The 20,341-nt window shown below is 40.9% G+C and overlaps 1 protein-coding gene across 1 annotated transcript; it reads right to left on the bottom strand.

Moving 5' to 3' along the window:
• Positions 1–1,213: 1,213 nt before the first annotated feature.
• LOC109873184 (probable ribonuclease ZC3H12B) lies at positions 1,214–19,761 on the bottom strand. The gene is made up of 6 exons (XM_020464770.2): positions 19,326–19,761; positions 6,925–7,715; positions 6,661–6,800; positions 6,050–6,284; positions 5,858–5,964; positions 1,214–5,758 (listed from the first exon to the last, which is right to left on the bottom strand). Exons 1-6 carry the CDS (start codon positions 19,521–19,523, stop codon positions 4,314–4,316), a joined length of 2,916 nt encoding a protein of 971 aa, XP_020320359.1. The 5' UTR covers positions 19,524–19,761; the 3' UTR covers positions 1,214–4,313.
• Positions 19,762–20,341: the final 580 nt, after the last annotated feature.

The raw sequence follows: 20,341 nt of genomic DNA on the forward strand, positions 1-20,341 counted from the left end.
CAGCCAGAGGATGGAGGACGTCCAAGAGTACCTGAGCCCATTTGTTCGGGCCGAGAGGGCCGCGGAACTCAGGGGTTCTCCCTGGCAACTTTGCACAGGTCAGTTCGGTTGTCATGCCAATTTGCAGAACATGAATATGATTGGATATTCTGATTCCATGTTATTTCATTATATCTAAACAGGATCCTATTGATAAGCAATAATCAACTTACAATGCATTTTGTGTTCTCGCCTCTTTAGACAAAGTCCAGTGAAAGAACACTTGGGAAAGTCCCAGGCCAGTCGGAGGACTCTTCCTGCCTGATGGTGAATAACCTCTCTATCATGACCGTGTTTGACAATCAGGTGGAGATGGAGATTACCAGTCAGTACGATGCACATGCAGGCTAAGAAACAACAAAACAATATCAGTTATACTCTAAATCATTTGGCTTCCATAGAAATATAACTAGAAATATAGACGGGTTGGTTGTTTAACAACAAAAACATTGCGTGCGCAACCTTGGGGCAAAACAGATTAGGTTGGCTCGCTTACATTGTTGACAACATGTTAGCTATATTTCGTCTCCGCCGTTCATTGAAAACAAATACATTTGCACAATGACCACTTGTCTCTCAAATACATCGTTACGGTTGTTGGTTCGCTAGCGGGCGAATTTTAACATTGACATGAAATCCCTCAAAACAAGGTAATAATAAGATGAAACGAGTCACTTACGATTGCACACATTGCAGTTTTTTTTTTAAATCAATCTGGCCAGTCAAATCACAACCAGCCTACATCTGCCCCATGGAAGCACGCACATCGTTTGTGACGTTTTCAGCCAACCCATCTATGAGTAAGCAATAGATCAACGCAAACATAAGGTTCCCCTCATCGCTTTTATGCCACTAATATGTATCAGAATTACAAATTCTTATGAATTATATTCAGTCAGAATACTTGTTAAAAAAATCCAGTGGCATATAAATCAAAGTTAATTTGTCATAAGCACAGGATACAGAGTAGTGTACACAGTACACTACTTTGCAGACATGAGCTGGATACTTGCAAGCTCTCCTCAGTGACTATAGAATGGTGACTATTTTCAGCAGCCATCCTGCACCCCTCTGCTGGCCCTTGGATGGGGGACTGCTGTAGAATATCAAAATGCTGTTAAAAAAATGTGACATCTGAAATGCTTGACAAGATGAAATGCTTGATAGGGCCAACAAAATAACACCAAAACATAGTTTTGCTTTATTTGAGGAAACAAACACACTTGGTCATAGAGACTTACATTTTGTTTGAGCCAACAGACCCAAAGAGTTCAGTGTTTTTGTCTTTTTGTAATTGTTTTCTTACTTAAAACAATTTAAAAGCAATGCGTTTCATTCAACATAGAATAGAACAAACTACTGCAGCTCATAACACATGACCTAGTTGTCAACTCACTCTTATAACCCTTTTACATGTTAAAACCACAATACAAGACAGTTCAATTTAGCTTTAGGACATGAGACCTGAACTAATTCACAAATCTGACTTTGTAAGCGCATTTATCATTTATAGTAATAGCACACATCAATAATATTGTTTCTGAAGTAATTTGTAGTAAATCTCATAGTACCTGAGAATTGCTATTGTGGTGTATAAGATAAATGTACAATGTCAGGTGAGCTGGTATATTTAGAACATTGATTCAAGGTTAATCTACACATTGACAATTATTTGTAGCATTTCAACCCTCTATCTGCTGTGTTCAATTCAAACAATAAAATCAACCGCAAGCCTAGTTGCTGAGACCACCAATATGAAGATAGAGTGAAATCAGTCATCACAAACATAGGCCTATCTTTTAAATTCAAATGTAATTACAAATGCTCAGGGCTAAAATAACATTTCTCATTTGAAACATATTATAACTAAAACCAATATAATCTCACATGCTTTAAAATACTTAAGGCTAGATCAAGTGCCATTTGTGAGTGACAAATTTACCAAAGTAAACTATAAATCAATAAAGATATAATCTTGTTACCAAATAAAAGAGGGTTATTCATCAAATCCCTTTCCACACGTTTTACCCTTGTCCAATCAGAGGTAATACAGATGACTTGTCTCAAATACTCACTTAATCATACTGACACACAGTCACTTGACTTTACTGTGTCAGTAGACTAAGAGTTGAATATATTATTATCTGGGTAAAATCCTTTTTTCTTCATAGAATTTAACAAATAACCCCCAAAGTTTCGTAACCCAAGCAATTATGGCTGGCATTTCAATCTATTCAGTTTTCTGTGAAGCAACTAAAATGTTTTTCAATGTCTACATGTCAATACATTTAAATACAGATGGTATCAATGCAGGAAAAGAGCAGAAAATATATATATTTTTTATCAAGCTGCTTGGGTTACAACACAGCAAAAAACTTTAATGCAACAAGTTTAAAAGCACATTAAAACGGTACATTGAGTGGTAATTTTAGTATACACAGAGAGAGAGAGAGAGGACACTATGCTTACAGCTACACACAGGGTATCTGTGCACTTCTATGTAGCACGTAAGTGTCCCTGTAAATAAACTACTGTTCCCAGTAAGAAATAATACATACCAATGGGCTACTCCCAGTGACACATAGTGTCACAAACATTATGGCATTGTATTTTTTTCTTCTTAAATAAAACCATTTTTTATAATATACATTTCATAAATATATTTTACAATCAAGAAATAGATACAATTTGTATCAACAAACAAATGTCATTTCTAGACATTTTAGGCTTGGTCGTTTGCGGCACTTCAAAAGGCGAGGGTGGGGGGGCTTTCTGCTATCATCATGAAACATGCACATGCCATGTCAAAATAAACTAAATACTAATGTGCATTGGATATGGCCCAAAAACCTTGATTTCAGATCATGATATTTTACTCACTGAGAAAAGAAACATGATTCCGTGACAGATTACATTATAACCAACAAATTTCACATTTCAGTAGTCTATTCCCACTTTTATGTCACTTAGTGTAAGTGTGGGGGGGGGTCTTTATTACTTTACCATTATGAAGCCTTTCAAACTTGAGGGAAAATATTGAGGGGAAAGGTAGGCACGCAAACTGTAAGCCAAATGCCAGAAACAACCCTGACGGCAGCCTCGCTTTCTGAGTGTTTCACAGGAAGAAACATTTAGGCAGTGTGTCACACCTTCTCATGAAGAGACAAGAGGCCCAACATGGCCTGCTCTTAGTTCATGAAAAAACAAACTCAACAAAGCCCGAAAAATATTTTGGGCAAATAACATTCAGAGATGCTTTCGTTTTCATGTGTTCATTTACATGGCTTGTCTCTCAGCATAAATAAGGAAATGGATGCTTTTCTTTAAAGCATTTTGCAGATGAGACTTCACCAGTTCCTTAGTAATTACAAATATAAGTCACGTTAAACACTGGATGTGCCATCAAGTCACATGCCAGGTCCCAAGGTGCAAGACAAGGATATATACATGCCCCAAAAATTTTCCCAATCATTTCCATGTAACAGTTACATTAAGGTAACTAATCAACACAACCAGCCATACAATAAATCAACGGTTAAGTCTTACAACACTGATGTGATGTTACACTACTACCCAATCAATTGTCTGCATCAAAACTACGATCGCTTTATAATGACAAGGTTAATTCTCAAAATATTTGGCATTATTTCAGCAGCTTTGAAATGTCTTTTAAATGGCTTTCATGTGTTTTATATGTGCACAGATGTTTTAAGTATAATCTTTCCCAGTTGTAGTTTGGCTTGCTTATGTACGTGCACTCGCAAGCTCTACCAAAATAGTAGCTTTGTAAAGTGAGATTGAGAAAATATATATATAATTCTAAATACTTAGTGCTTAACATTTAAAACGCAAAGGAGACTGAACTCAACTACATTAGGATATTAATCGAAACCCGTTAAACAATGACTGGAGCAGTGAGGTCATTCAGATATAAGGCCATTAAACGTGAAAGTTCATGCTCTGAGGTATGCTTGCACTCACTTCCCTCTGTCTTTTACCCCAAAATAATAATTGCACAATAAACAAAAAAGTCACGTAGCATTTACAGCAATGTCAGATATGCACAATATGATCTACGTATAGTGAAATAATTCTGCTCTGTATTAAAATGGACGACTTCGTTCAAATTCAATATCTTACCATCAGTCAAAGTCGCTTACATTAGTGAATTTCATGAGGACAAATTGTTTGGATGACAATCAAATAACTTACTTCAAATGTAGAGTACCAATACTATTCAGACAATTGTAGATTCAAAAATTAAATTTAAATACTCAATGGCAAGACCTCAGCTTTGTGACAATGACGGCAGCGAGTTGTTGTGGGTCCGTCAGATGAGGGTTTTTCTCCATGACAGAGTGCACCACGAAAGATGGGAAGATGTTGCAGAGGTTGCGGTATGTTTGGTACAGGTGCTCTGGGATGACATGGCGCTCCTGGTGCTCGACTTGAGGCGGGTTCTCCCATGGAGACCTCCAAATCTGCTCCATCTTGTCAGGCATGCTGCGGACCATCACCCGCTCACAACACGGCTGCATCAGGCTGTTACTCAGGGGGTAGGAATGGTATCCATAGGACTCACTGCCGCAGGGCAGCGGGTCCCAGCTGGCATGCTGCTCGCGGCACAGTGGGGGTCTGCGCTGCCTCATGGGGTTACTCTCGTACAGCCTGGAGTCTGAGATGCTGTCCATACGTGTCATGCCCAGGGAGCGTCCCGGCTGCGAGGACTGTGATGGGAGGACATTCTGAGGTAAGGGGTAGTCCCCTGGGCAGCTGGACCGGGCCCCAACAACAGGGTGCTGGACATGCGGTACCAGGTGGGATATGGACTGCTTCCTGCATGGACCTTGCTTGGGCTCCTCATGGCCATAGCTCTGCACCCGGGTCAGGGCCTCGTGGTGGAACCCCCCATGGGAGGAGGCCTGGAGTCTGCTCTGTGCTGGAGACTGCTGTCCCTTCATGCTCTCATCCAGGCTACTGTCCACTGAGCTCATGTATAATTCCCCATAAGAGGAAAAGGAGTCACTGTTAGAGTGGCTGAGGCAGGGCTCAGGGCAATGCTGGCTGGGATTTCTCAGATAAACCCCGTGCTCATGCTCCATGCTACAGAAGCTATCCACGTTGTGCATGCTGCTCATGCTCATGTTAGAAAAATCACTAAGCATAGAGTAGTATCCGTGGTCCGTGCTCACAGAATCGTACTTAGGAAACTGTTCACTGTAAGTGACAGAAGCACCATGGCTGTTGGTGACTAGGATGGGTGGATGTGGGTACTGTACACTAGACATATGCTCCAGGGAGCTGTGGGTGAACTGGAGGGAGCCGGGTACTGGGCTGCTGGCTGATCGTGTGTTCAAGGCACCAGCCGCATGGCTCTTTGCAGGCTGCATGGTGGGCACGCTGAGGGCAGACACAAGGGAAGGCACAGAATTTGCCTCAGGCTTACGGACAGCGGACAGTCTCTCCTCTGGCTCGCAGGCGACTGAGCGGATGCTGGGGTCGGACTGGCGCTTCGGGGTCACTCGTTTAGCCTCAGAGCCACTCTCCCCCTTAGCTGTGGCGAGTCCAGTGCCACACTTGGCCAGGGCCCCCTCGCTCATTGTCTTCACAGCAGACAACTTGGCAAATGCCCTCAGTTCATCAGCCACTGACCGTTGGGGCTGGTTTGCACGCTCTGGATGGTAGTACTTGCACTTATGTCCATAAGTGCATTTTTTCCCTGTATAAGGTGATATCAAAGAGAGCACAAATTAAACAATATATACATCAGCAGTTAAACCACAAAAATACAATATAATTATTTGTTGAGACAACCTACCATATGGACAGGGTTGCTTTTTGTGCTCTGGAACAACAGGACGCTTGCGGAGAAAATTCTCTAAACTTGGACCGTGTCTTCCCAAAGGATCATCAGGTGGCATGAATCTAAAACATAAAATGGGAATATGCTTAGTTATTGTGTAGTTAATTACACTCATTGCCCAAGTAACTAAGGCCTTTGATGACTTACTTATCATTGACAAACGAGTACATCAGCAGCCGCTCCTCTATGAACTTCTTCCACTCCGGCTTCTCATTCTGTAAGTCCCTGTAGTTGTCATTTGACACAATTATGCCATCAGAGTCACAGGCCAGCTTCACTATAAAGCGATCATCATAGCACACCACTCTCCTCCCTTGGACTCTTCTAGATGGGGTGAACACTAGGATCTTTTCTTTCTCCAGCTTCCGCAAAATGTCTTGGTCTGTGAAATGAAAGTTAAAACATCAGTCAAGAACAGCAGTGTACAAATTGTTACACAGAACTCTGTAGGCCTATGTACCTGTGGTTTGCGTGATTACACATTGAGATTTTCATATGCATTACATTTGTAAACAAATGAATTGCAGTCCAACATAATCCAAACTCAAATAATTGTTAGATCATCTTAAATTATTTAAAATGGTAACAATAATTTCTCACTGTAGGTGCTTTTTTTGCACTGGATAATTGAGCTCAATGTTCACACACGTCGATAAAACACATACACCCACCCTCCCCCCAAAACATAGACAACCTTTTTAGAAAATATCTCGGGCTTGTACGTCTAAATGTGGCTAATTGAAGTAGAGTTTTAGTACCTGTAATGGGGGCATCAGGTCTCGACTGCTCTTTCCTCCAGGCAGGAACAAACACTGTGATGTCTTTGTGCCCTTTCTCCACAAACCAATCAACAGCCAATTGGATACCAAGGCAAGAGAAAACCTCTTTGTTTCCATGGCTACAAAACAAAAACAACCACATAGTAAAAAAGTCTGCTTGTAAAGGTAATTCAAGTACAGTCTTTCAAAAACAGATGGTTCAGAACACATTTTGCACGAGGTAAGGTACTAAATGAGACTTACCTCATTGCCACATTCGATCCATCAATGACAATAGGCCTGAGATTATCATAAGGATCCACGGAATCATCTTCAAGTGACACCTCCGGACTGACAGCCTCTTTGACACAGGGGCCTCCACGGGAGACCAACGTGCCTGTGTTACTGCTGGCTTGAACTTCCAGTTCACCTTTATTACCAAGCCTCACAAGCTCAGCCAGAATATCATTGATGAGGGCAGCAGCCCCTAACTTGTTCAGCACAGTCTCCACCTGTTCACCTGAGTATCCCAGCTTCAAGGCAAACTCCATCTTGGTTTGGTACACCTTGTCACTGGCCTGTTTGAGGAATGCGGCGGCCTTGGTGTCGTCAGGGCGGAGCTCTGGTAGAGTACTGCTCTGGGAGAAGCTAGGCCGGTCCAGGCATGGAGAGCGACAGAGCTGACGGTGAGGCTTGGTGGCACTGAAGAGCTCCGTCCTCTTACAGCTGCCGCTGTTCACTTGCAGCTGATGCTCTGACTCACTCTCTGAGCTGTTCCCCTCCTCCGACTCCCCACTGGGCTGCTGGGCCTCAGTCAGCTCAGAGGCCTCTTCCCTGCAAGGGTGTTTCTCCATTTTGATCTTCTCCACCATCGACCATGCCGTCATCACGTTCCTCTCGCCACCGGAGATGTCCACCACATGCTCCCTCACCTCCACCACAGCCTGAGAGTCATACTCGATGACTGGCTTCAGCACAACCAGCTGTTTGTGTTGAGCCAACGTTAGATGCTCTCTCTTTCGGTGAGCTGGCGAAGTTAAGGAAACGATGTAATCCTGGAAAAAAACAAAGGGTGATTGTCGATAAAAACGCCAAACTGGCCAAATGTCATCCCTGCCTACAAGTAAAAAAATTCAATGCATGTCTAATAGGGCTGGGTATTGCCAGGGATATTATAATATTATATTATCACTATACTTAGGTGCCGATGCGATATGTATTGCGATTCTATATGCATTGCGATTCCGTCCTGTGATTTGAATTTCAAAACATATTGCTCACTATATGTCTGCTGCAGAGACAAGAGAGAGCATTATAGTTTATCAGTCATGGAAATAAGTGTTGAAAACATGATGGCTCACCATTTAAAAAGAAGGTCGAGACAAGATATAGAATGACAAATACAATAGTTTTGTCCCAGGTACAGCTGACTAGCGCTAACTAACATTACCTAGCCAAAATGTGGAGTCAAAGTATCGAAACAATATCATCCAAAATAATATTGTGATATGTAATCGTATTGATTTTTCCCCCATCACTAATGTCTAATGCATGTGTAAATGTTAAGAAAGATGATAAAAATGAAAAATTGACATCGCCTTCCTCTTTACCAAAGCATATATTGCGCAGGTAGGTCATTTCCGGTGATTAGGCTACACAACGTTCCTGCAGATTTTTGGGTTCTAAAACCCTTATCTGGTGAACAGTAATGTCTATCATCCTGATTCTTGCAATGAAAGTATCTGCAAAGTAGGGCTACCTGTTTTACTGCCAGCACTCACTCCCTCTCTCCACTGTGAGTTTAGGACTGAACAGAGACACAGGAGACGTTGTAGAACTGTATACATGTATTAATGAGCATCATTACATGTCCTCCTTTTTGTAAAGACAGATTTAAATCAAGACACTTTTTAGGAACTCGAGATAAAAATGTTTTTACAGGGCAGATACATTGGGCTCCCGAGTGGCGCAGCGGTCTAAGGCACTGCATCTCAGCGCTAGAGGCATCACTACAGACACAGCCTGGATTCGAACCAGGGTATCACAACCGGCCATGATTGGGCGTCCCATAGGACGGGGCACAATTGGCCCAGAGTCGTCCGGGTTTGGCCGGTGTAGGCCATCATTGTAAATAAGAATGTGTTCTTAACTGACTTGCCTAGTTGAATAAAAGGTTCAATTAAAAAATAAAGGTGCAATATGCAGAAATCGCTCCACCATTTCTTGGTTGCTAAAATTCTAATATTTTTACTAATTTCATTTTGTGACAAAACAAGCAAGTACCACTGTGAAATATATTTTCAATAACCACAAATATTGTATTTTCAACTGTTTGAAGCTGGTGTACAAAACCCAAAGTAAAAGATGCAAAAACTAAACTTAATGGAAGCATAGAAATAGCGCACATAAAACAGATCTACCACTTCTCAAATTCACTTTCAATGAGAATGACATATCTATAACTCACATTTCTATGTGAATTTGGTCAGGTCGCCCAAAAAGTTACATATATTGCAGCTTTAACCAATTTATTTTTCCAGGAGCTCTTTTCTTTTCAGAAGCCAAGGTAGACTACCTGAAACTCTGTGGTAGGGGGTTATTCTGGCCCCCGTGTCTCTATAAATCAAAGGAGGTCTTATGATGCAACCAGAAATTGTGGTCGTCTGGTAGGACGCTCTGTGGGATGACATGTAGCGGAGACCTGTTTCTTCTCAGGCTGCCTGTTGGCATCGCGATGTTGTAGGAATTTAGAGTCTGCCGAGCTGCTGACCATGCCAATGCTGGGGACGTTCTTGATACAGACTGGTTGGAACAAGGTTTGGTGGTTCCTGCGCTCTCCGTCGTCTGTTGAACCAGGCGGCTTGTTTGTCCTTCATATCCCTATCCTTCCTCTCAAAAGGACTTGAGGTCTGGCCACTCAGGTTTGAGTTGAGATGGGACTGGCAAAAGAGTTCTGATGTTGCATGAGCCAGAGGGGTGGCATGGTACGCCATGATCTGACAGCTCATGATCCATTATGCCTACTACCAGTCTGCCTCTGATCATCGCCTCTTGTAGTATCCCCCCATACTGGCAGTGCTCTGCTAGTTTATGAACTGCATTGATAAATGTCTCAGCTGACACACCTGGCTCGACGCCATGTGATGACTCTAGCCCTCTCATAGATTGTGTTTGCACACAAAATTATTCTCAAAAGCATCTCTGACTTTCATGAAGATCTTTTTGTCTTCACTAGTTAAGGCTAACGTTGAGAGAACCTTTTTTCAGGTGAACTTTTTCAGTGGCTAGCTTAGCTGTTATTGTCAGCTGCTCCCAGGGGAGAATGACTGCCCCCTCTCATTGACGCCATTGAAGTTCAAGGCTGGCCGTGTTACTGCAGGCATTGTTTGTAGAAAACATTATCCCAGTTACAGTGAAAAGAAAAATTGCATTATTTGTGGTCAATCTTCATGTCAAAACACATTTTTGAAGACAATCCTGGTACTAATAATTGCTTTAAATACACCAGATGTAGGTCCTTGAACCAATTATATTAAAAGTACACAGGGAAAACATTAAGGATAATTTAGTTACTAATGGCAGTAACCCGGTCAGCCTTCAACTTGAGTTACTCAATGCGAGGGGGCAGCACTGAGCCAGCCTGCAACGTTACTTCCTGGAGTAGCTCAAACTGCGCACGTTAGGTCACCATGAGATGCCATCTTAACCAACTTAATTTGCACTATTGAGTCTTCGCATATTTATATATGAATGGTACCACATGATCGATGGCTTTGTTAATTCATTCATACATACACACAGTACCAGTCAAACGTTTGGACACCTACTCATTCAAGGATTTATCAAGATTTTTTTTACTATTTTCTATATTGTAGAATAATAGTGGACATCAAAACTATGAAACAACACATATGTAACCATGTACTAACCCACAAAAACTGTTAAGCAAATCAAAATATATTTTAGATTCTTCAAAGTAGCCACCCTTTGCCTTGATGACAGCTTTGCACACTCTTGGCATTCTCTCAACCAGCTTCATCTGGAATGCTTTTCCAACGGTCTTGAAGGAGTTCCCACATACGCTGAGCACTGTTGGCTGCTTTTCCTTCACTCTGTAGTCCAACTCATCCCAAAAATCTCAAATTCAGACTGAAGGACAGACTTCCACCAGTCTAATGGCCATTGCTTGTGTTTCTTGGCCCAAGCAAGTCTTCTTACTGGTGTCCTTTAGTAGTGGTTTCTTTGCAGCAATTCAACCATGAAGGCCTGATTCACACAGTCTCCTCTGAACAGTTCCTGTTGAGATGTGTTTGTTAATTGAACTCTGAAGCATTTATTTGGGCTGCAATTTCTGAGACTGGTAACTCTAATGAATTTATCCTCTGTATCAGAGGTAACCCTGTGGTGGTCCTCATGAGAGCCAGTTTAATCATAGCGCATGATGGTTTTTGCAACGTACTTGAAGAAACTTTAAAAGTTCTTGAAAATGTTTTGCATTGCCTGGCCAGGTCTCAAAGTAATGGACTGTCATTTCTCTTTGCTTATTTGAGCGGTTCTTGACATAAAATAGACTTTTACCAAATAGGGCTATCTTCTGCATACCACAACTGATTGGCTCAAATGCATTAAGGAAAGAAATATCACAAATGAACTTTTAACAAGGCACACCTGATCAATCAAATCAAATCAAATCAAAAACGGTATTTGTCATATGCGCCAAATACAATGAAACAGTGAAATGCTTACTTAGTATTTTCACGTCCGGATGAAATGCATATTTAAAAAAATATATATATTTTACCTTTATTTAACCAGGCAAGTCAGTTAAGAACACATTCTTATTTTCAATGACGGCCTGGGAACAGTGGGTTAACTGCCTGTTCACGGGCAGAATGACAGATTTGTACCTTGTCAGCTCAGGGGTTTGAACTCACAACCTTCCGGTTACTAGTCCAACGCTCTAACCACTAGGCTACCCTGCATGCCTAAATTCAACTGCTTGCTACTCATCCCCAGAAGATAAGATATGCATATTATTAGTAGATTTGGATAGAAAACTGTTTGAATCATGTCTGTGAGTATAACAGAACTTATGTAGCAGGCGAAACCCAGAGGACAAACCATTCAATGGTCAACCAAACCATTCAATGGCTTTTCATTGGGAATCCAGATTTCTAAGGGACCTTCTTGCAGTTACTAGCGCTTCCACTGGATGTCACCAGTCGTTAGAAATTGGTTGATGTTTTTCCTTTGTGTAATGTAGAAGTACAGCCATCTTGAACAAGGGTCACTTGAAGTGTACTGTTAGATAGAGGCGCGTGACCAGAAAGGTAGCATCAGTTTGTTTTCTTCCTGTATTGAACACAGATCATCCCGTCTTCAATTTTATCGATTATTTACATTGAAAAATACCTAAAGTTGTATTACAAAAGTAGTTTGAAATGTTTTGGCAAAGTTTACAGGTAACTTTTGAGATATTTTGTAGTCACGTTGCGCAAGTTGGAACCAGTGTTTTTCCGTCGATATATATCGACGGAATTAATTGAACAAAAGGACCATTTGTGATGTTTATGGGACATATTGGAGTGCCAACAAAAGAAGCTCATCAAAGGTAAGGCATGATTTATATTTTTATTTCTGCGTTTTGTGTCGCGCCTGCAGGGTTGAAATGTGTTCTCTCTTTGTTTACGGAGGTGCTACCCTCAGATAATAGCATCGTTTGCTTTCGCCGAAAAGCCTTTTTGAAATCTGACATGTTGGCTGGATTCACAACACGTGTAGCTTTAATTTGGTATCTTACATGTGTGATTTCATGAAAGTTTGATTTATTTGAATTTGGCACTCTGCATTTTCACTGGCTTTTGGCCAGTATCCCAGAGAGGTTAATTAACCAACAATGCAGTTTTAAGAAAAATATGTGTCAAGTAAAAAACAGACAAGTAAACATGTTTAATTAACAAATAGTTAGAGAGCAGAAGTAAAATAACAGTAGCGAGCGTACAGAGTCAATGTGCAGGGGCATAAGTTAGTCGAGGTAATATGTACATGTACGTAGAATAAAGTGACTACGCATAGATAATAACCAGAGAATAGCAATGCAAACAGTTCATTTGATTAGCCGTTCAAGCTTGGAGGTAGAAACTGTTAAGAAGTTTTTTGGACCTAGACTTGGCGCTCCGGTACCGCTTGCTGTGCGGTAGCAGAATGAACAGTCTATGACTAGGGTGGCTGGAGTCTGACAATTTTTAGGGCCTTCCTCTGACACTGCCTGGTATAGAGGTCCTTGATGGCAGGAAGCTGGGGCGTACGCCCTACCCTCTGTAGTGCCTTGCGGTCGGAGGCCGAGCAGTTACCAGGTAATAAATGCATTCCAGGTGACTACCTCATAAAGCTGGATGACACTCATGGTTATTACATGATTACATGTGTTATTTCACAGTTTTGATGTCTTCAATAGTATTCTACAATGTAGAAACTATTAAAAATAAAGAAAAACCTGAATGACAAGATGTGTCCAAACTTTTGACTGGCACTGTACGTACATTGATGACGACTTCAAAATGCACATCAGAATGAAAAGGGGCACCTTCCAAACCCTCTGCGAGGAAACAGCTACCCAAATAACCAACCAGGCAGTCTGTTTGCCATTCAATCTAGCAGACAAGCAGCTCATGATCATGCTGTGGTTACTAGGAAATCAGGACTCATTCAGATTAATATTGTTGTGCCATTTTAAAATAATCATGAATGTGACAGAGGCTCCCGAGTGGCGCAGCTGTCTAAGGCACTGCATCTCAGTGCTAAAGGCGTCACTACAGACCCTGGTTCGATCCCCGACACAATTGGCCCAGTGTCGTCTGGCCAGGGTAGGCAGTCATTGTAAAATAAGAACTTGTTCTTAACTGACTTGCCTAGTTAAATAAAAGGTTCAATATAAAAAAGGTACAGAACTTGACAAAGTTGTCAATCTACAGTACCACACCATTGATAAGTAACATCATAACTAGCCAATTCCATCCCAGCTAGTCACTGTAGTCCATACACGTGCACAGACCAACAACATACAATTAGACCGACAGTTGAAGTCAGAAGTTTACATACACCTTAGCCAAATACATTTCAACTCAGTTTTTCACAATTCCTGACATTTAATCCTAGTAAAAATTCCCTCTCATAGGTCAGTTAGGATCACCACTTTATTTTAAGAATGTGAAATGTCAGAATAATAGTAGAGAGTATGATTTATTTCAGCTTTTATGGGTCAGAAGTTTGCATACACTCAATTAGTATTTGGTAGCATTGCATTTAAATTGTTGAACTTGGGTCAAACGTTTCAGGTAGCCTTCCACAAGCGTCCCACAATAAATTGGGTGAATTTTGGCCCATTCCTCCAGACAGAGCTGGTGTAACTGAGTCAGGTTTGTAGGCCTCCTTGCTTGCACACGCTTTTTCAGTTCTGCACACAAATGTTCAATATGATTGAGGTCAGGGCTTTGTGATGGCCACTCCAATACCTTGACTTTGATGTCCTTAAGCCATTTTGCCACAACTTTGAAAATATGCTTGGGGTCATTATCCATTTGGAAGACCCATTTGCGACCAAGCTTTAACTTTCTGACTGATGTCTTGAGATGTTGCTTCAATATATCCTATATTTTCCTCCCGTATGATACCATCCATTTTGTGAAGTGCACCAGTCCATCCTGCAGCAAAGCACCCTCACAACATGACGCTGCCACCCCCGTGCTTCACTGTTGGGATGGTGTTCTTCGGCTTGCAAGCATACCCCTTTTTCCTCCAAACATAACGATGATCATTATGGCCAAACAGTTCCATTTTTGTTTAATCAGACCAGAGAACATTTCTCCATGTGCAGTTGCAAATCAGTTTTTTATGCGGTTTTGGAGCAGTGGCTTCTTTGCTGAGCAGCCTTTCAGAGTATGTCGATAAAGGACTCATTTTACTGTGGCTATACATACTTTTGTATCCGTTTCCTCCAGCGTCTTCACAAGGTCCTTTGCTGTTGTTCTGGGATTGATTAGCACTTTTCGCACCAAAGTACGTTCATCTCTAGGAGACAGAATACGTCTCCTTTCTGAGCGGAATGACAGCTGCGTGGTACCATGGTGTTTATACTTACGTACAATTGTTTGTACAGATGAACGTGGTACCTTCAGGCGTTTGGAAATTACTCCCAAGGATGAACCAGAGTTGTGGAGGTCTACAATTTTTTTTCTGAAGTCTTGGCTGATTTATTTTGATTTTCCCATGATGTCAAGCAAAGAGGCACCGAGTTTGAAGGTAGGCCTTGAAATACATCCACAGGTACACCTCCAATTGACTCAAATTATGTAAATTAGCCTATCAGAAGCTTCTAAAGCCATGACATTATTTTCTGTCATTTTCCAAGCTGTTTAAAGGCACAGTCAACTTAGTGTATGTAACCTTCTGACCCACAGTGAATTTTTAGTGAACTAATCTGTCTGTAAAAAATTGTTGGAAAAATTACTTGTGTCATGCACAAAGTATATATCCTAACTGACTTGCCAAAACTATAGTTTGTTAACAAGAAATTTGTGGAGTGGTTGAAAAACGAGTTTTAATGACTCCAACCTAAGTGAATGTAAACTTCCGACTTCAACTGTAGATACTTCAAACACTTTAATAAAGTTGTCATAATGCTCAGACAACAGGTTAACAGGGCCAGACTGTCACTCAAAATATTTTATAAAATAAACAGCAAGCGATCTGCAATAAAACTCACCAGAAATTCATCCTGCTAAATGGTCGATTGGTCTTGTTTACATTATATTGACATGACCTTTCAACTGTCATTAAAAGGCACATGGTAGCTCTGACGCCTTGTGGTGGTAATGATGAACTGCATGTTACTTCAGCATCATTTGGATTTGATCTCAAATCATGACTGATAGGCCTAGTTGGCAAGGATTGAATTGTTTCAGCGTTATGTTATTATAACAGTTACATCATAATGTATATAAATATCATAATATACATTATATTCCTTTGTGCAGGGGAATCGGCATCAGGTTTGATGTCTCTAAATCTACGGTCGAAGCCTGCTTACAAACGGTGATCGTAGCTGTATCTCATCTCTCAAGGGCCAGAGCACGAGAAGTCATCAGTGGCATCACAAAGGCAGCTAAGTTCCCTGGAGTGATCTGAGCCATTGCGGAACACACATTGCCATCAAGGCCACCCGAGAATACAGAGACAAACTGCATGTCAACTGAAAGTCGTTCCATTCTATGCACCTCCAGGCTGTATGCGACGACAAAATGCTTTTCACCAGAGTATTTAGTGCCTACCCCAGCACAGTGCATGATGCAAGGGTCTACCGGAACTCAGAACTGCACCAGATGATTACCACCAACCCTCAGTCTGTTGCCCAATGCAACTCTAGAGGAAATCTAAAGCCCCTGAACTCCCCCTGAAAAGAATAAACTGAAATATAAATACTCAAATAAAATTGTCACATGCGCCAAATAAACAGTCAAATAGTTACTTACAAACCCTTAACCAACAATGCAGTTAATTAAGAAAAATAACTTCAAAAAAATGAAATAAAAGTAACAAAAAAATGCAATATCAGCAGTAAAATAACAATAGCGAGGCTATATAACGGGGGCACCGGTTAGTTGAGGTAATATGTACATGTAGGTAGAGTTATTAAAGTGACTTATGCATAGATAATAACAGAGAGTAGCAGCAGCGTAAAAGAGGGGGGGCAATGCAAATAGTCTGGGTGCGTCTTTCTTTTTCCCAACGCAGTTAAGCCAAAACCACGCCCCGTTATTCAGAGGTGCATTATACTACGCTCCCATTGGCTAGCTCTAGCGTTGTCTCACTCACAGGCGATCAGCACAGAGACAGTGACCTAACAAGGTAAGGATGGAAAGTGTAATTTAACAATTAGCTGCCTACCGTAATGCATCCCTATTATTATCATGTTTGGTAACATTTGCCCATGTATTTATTTTCAGAGTTTCAATGAGTTGTAAATATGTCTCAGAACTCTTCTGGATCAGTGCAAGCTAATGCATGATGGTGCCCATGTTGCAATTGTATAAAATAAAATATTGAAATGTGTATATATATATATATATATATATTTTTTAACTAGGCAAGTCAGTTAAGAACAAATTCTTATTTACAATGACGGCCTAGGAACAGTGGGTTAACTGCCTTGTTTGTTCAGGGGCAGAACAACAGATTTGTACCTTGTCAGCTCGGGAATTCGATCTTGCAACCTTTCGGTTACTAGTCCAACACTCTAACCACTAAGCTACCTGCCTCCCCATATAAAAATACAGCCTACACTGGCCAAACCCTAACCAGGACAACGCTGGGCCAATTGTGTGCCGCCCTTTGGGACTCCCTATTACAGCCCGGGATCGAACCAGGGTCTGTTGTGACGCCTCTAGCACTGTGATGCAGTGCCTTAGACTGCTGCGCCAGTCGAAAGCCCCTAAATAAAATAATGAATAGCTCAATCTTATCCATTGTGAATCGACAGAATGTAAAGGCTGAAATGCATTTGACATTACATGTGCATTTAAAAACCTTTATTAATTTGTATCCAAATATGCAAACAAATCCAAGTGCTTTAAAAAATGTAAATGGACACCAAATGCATGTGCTATTGAAAGCAGTACTTCCCCAGGTCTTGCAGATAGTAGATAGCTACTTCCATTCCTGCTTCAAGAGGCTCAGCTCATGACATGGGTTGCCTAGCAACGCAGCCCTGTCATCAGCTAACTGCTTTTTAGCAGTCACGACTAACAAAACAGAGCCCATCTTTCTCTAGGCAGCCTGGCAAACATGATTAACGTAGCGTGCCTAAAAATATGAGAATTACAATGTTAAACAGGGGTAATAAGTTGCACAAGAAACAAACAATTCAGTTCATAGCTACATCATTCCCCCAGTTTTGTACAGATTGCATCATCCTATTTTCAGATTTAACCTCCACATTGTGAATAGGCATTTGATAACCACTTAACAGGACATTTCCATCTCTAGTAGTCTTTCTACTACGATTTAGTAATATGATGAGCCTTATGCAGCTAATGTCCTAATGAACATGTGCACAACAGCTTAAAACCTTGGATAGCCTAAATAATACTTATTTAGATAGCCTACTTATTTCCCAGCCTACTTATTTCCCAACCTCTTATTATAGAAAGTGAGTCAGGACACTACACAAAACCTAAGATAATGGAGTAGATCTGGCTTGAGAAAATTGAATGAATGAAACTACTGTACTTCATCCTAAGGACAAAGTAGTTTATTTCCATAAGAATAACTAGGCTATATATTATATAAAAAGACAACATATTGGGAAGAGGCTAACCCATTCTATTACAAAAGTGGCAGATATTGTATAGGTGTCCTCACAAAGTCAACACAGACATTTATGTATTTGCAGGAAACCCGATAGCTACCTCACAACAATACTGATGTGTTGGAATTTCCTGGAACAAAATGACATAACTGTCGAGGAGCAGAGCAGCATGAAACAACAAAGAAGCCCCATCTTTTTTTTTCTCCACCTCCACATCACAGGCTGAGACACAGCAAGGCCACTCAAGCACTGCACATGCACAGGCTTGTGCAGCCCTGTATCATAGCAACAAGTGGAGCATGTGCATTCAGAAGGACTAAGATGCTTGGCCAAGCTGAGGCCCCACAGCGAGGATGCAAAGTACAGATATGCTGCAGTAATGGAGGTACACACCTGAATATTGTTCTGAAGCACAAAACATTAACGGTTCAACACCATGAGTAGCCTAAGTCCTGGAAGTCAAACCCCATAAAATGTCAAATAAGGAGTATTTTGAAGTAGGTATTAGGTGTACAGAATTTCTTAGAAGTGTTCATAGTGCAGATTACATAGACACCAACGATGAATAATATAATTAGATAACTACCGTAGCTAACTATCTAGCTAACGTTAGATTCGAATAGTTTATTTTGCATAAGCTATGTTTCAGCAACATTTCTGCAAAAGGTAGCTAGGCTAACGTTAACTCACAATCATAGTTTACCATACAACACAAATCTACCTAGTTAAACAGTACAAACGTTAATTATTCCTTCTGGTTACATTGGCTAGTAGCTGAGACATGTAAAGACTAGCTTAGCCAGAAACATTATTTCAGCTATGTAAAAAATGTAATGTATATACATTAAAAAAAAATACTCAAACACGTTAACTTAGCTAGCACTTGTTAGAGCACAAAACAGTTAATATTGCGCCTCATGAAAATGACGTTAGCTAAGAATGTTATTGGCAGTAAAGTTAGTTAAATTACTAGCTAGTTACCTACCAGAAAACAATAACTAACGTTAACGTACATGTAATCATGAAGCTCTAGTCATACATTACCAAATCCACCCCAAGCGAGATTAACGTTAGTTTCATATTAGCCTAGCGAATATAGTAGGGAGCTAGCTAGTTAATAGCAAACACTAGCCTGCAGTGAAAGCTAACTACACCAATCCAGAGTAGATCAACTAACGTTAGCTAGCAGATTTATCTAGCTAACTAGTTGACCGCTTCTATGCGGCTAACGCGTTACCGGTAGCTAGCTAAATAACACGAAGCAAATATTAACAGTAGCGTTACAACAAAGTTATCTTACTTTTGCCTTGGTGCAGTCATCTTCCTTGCCCTCCGCGACATGTACTATTATGATATTGCTGGTGCTGACATTTGCGCTGTCGCAGCTTGACTCCGCGGATCCGTAGCTGACCCTTACCCGGAAAATACGCTCAATGTGCGGGATGGAGCGGTGAAGCAAAGGGCCTGCATTTGCGGGCACTGCCAGCTCCAAAACCATTTATTTATGGTAAATCAACGACCCACAAATATAATGCACTCAGCCGTCAAACGAATTTATTAACCTTAGCTATGATGTCTTGTTCAGAAAGTTCAAAATTGAGCTTTATTAAAGTCTATCTACGAACATTACAGCAAATAATAAACACAGCTAGCAAGCTACTATAGCTAAATATCATTCATCATCCCCTCCCTTCATCATTTTTTGTCTGCCTCCCACAGACTGTATCTTAGCAACAAGTCCTACACCAGGGCAGGCCAGTGAAACGGAAAAGAAAGAATGTGGTGCCGTTCCAGGTCGTCTTTTTACTATCCCGCTGTGCAGACGATCAGCTTTAACAATGCCTCGAGAATTAATTGATCATCACTACCGCCTCATATAGCCAGGTTACTTTGATCAACAGAGACAGTTTCAACTGCATATTCAAGTTGGTTATTTATGTATTTATTTATTTTCAGCTAAATATATATATATATTTTTAAAGTAAGCTATGAGTTGGCTGACTCATGTGTGGCATCAAAATATATTACAATAACTGAGTTTGGTGGGCATTGTATCTAAAGACTTGTTCTCAGTTGAGATGTGCATGCTGAACTGAAATGTTTTTCCATGTCTCACATAACAGAAATAATGTGAACACTAAATACTACCCCCACCCATTATATAGGCTATAGGCCTACTGTATCACAACTACAGTCCTATGTAAAACGTGTTTTAGTCTCAACAACACTAATGACTGTGCATCCTCTTAGTCCCCAGCTGTGCCCTCTTATGCTATTTACCTATCCCTCACTTCCCAAAACTAATTTTCAAGAGAC

Source organism: Oncorhynchus kisutch, linkage group LG28 (assembly GCF_002021735.2).
Source record: "Oncorhynchus kisutch isolate 150728-3 linkage group LG28, Okis_V2, whole genome shotgun sequence".
In the NCBI taxonomy this organism is placed as follows: domain Eukaryota; kingdom Metazoa; phylum Chordata; class Actinopteri; order Salmoniformes; family Salmonidae; genus Oncorhynchus; species Oncorhynchus kisutch.

What these genes read in the sequence shown, in the direction of transcription:
- LOC109873184 (XM_020464770.2), bottom strand. Translation starts at nt 19,523, where the DNA reads ATGGTTTTGGAGCTGGCAGTGCCCGCAAATGCAGGCCCTTTGCTTCAC. An exon ending in TACTCGTTTGTCAATGATAA is followed by an intron (nt 5,965 to 6,049) that starts GTAAGTCATCAA and finishes TTTATGTTTTAG; the next exon opens with ATTCATGCCACCTGATGATC. An exon ending in AAAGCAACCCTGTCCATATG is followed by an intron (nt 5,759 to 5,857) that starts GTAGGTTGTCTC and finishes CACCTTATACAG; the next exon opens with GGAAAAAATGCACTTATGGA.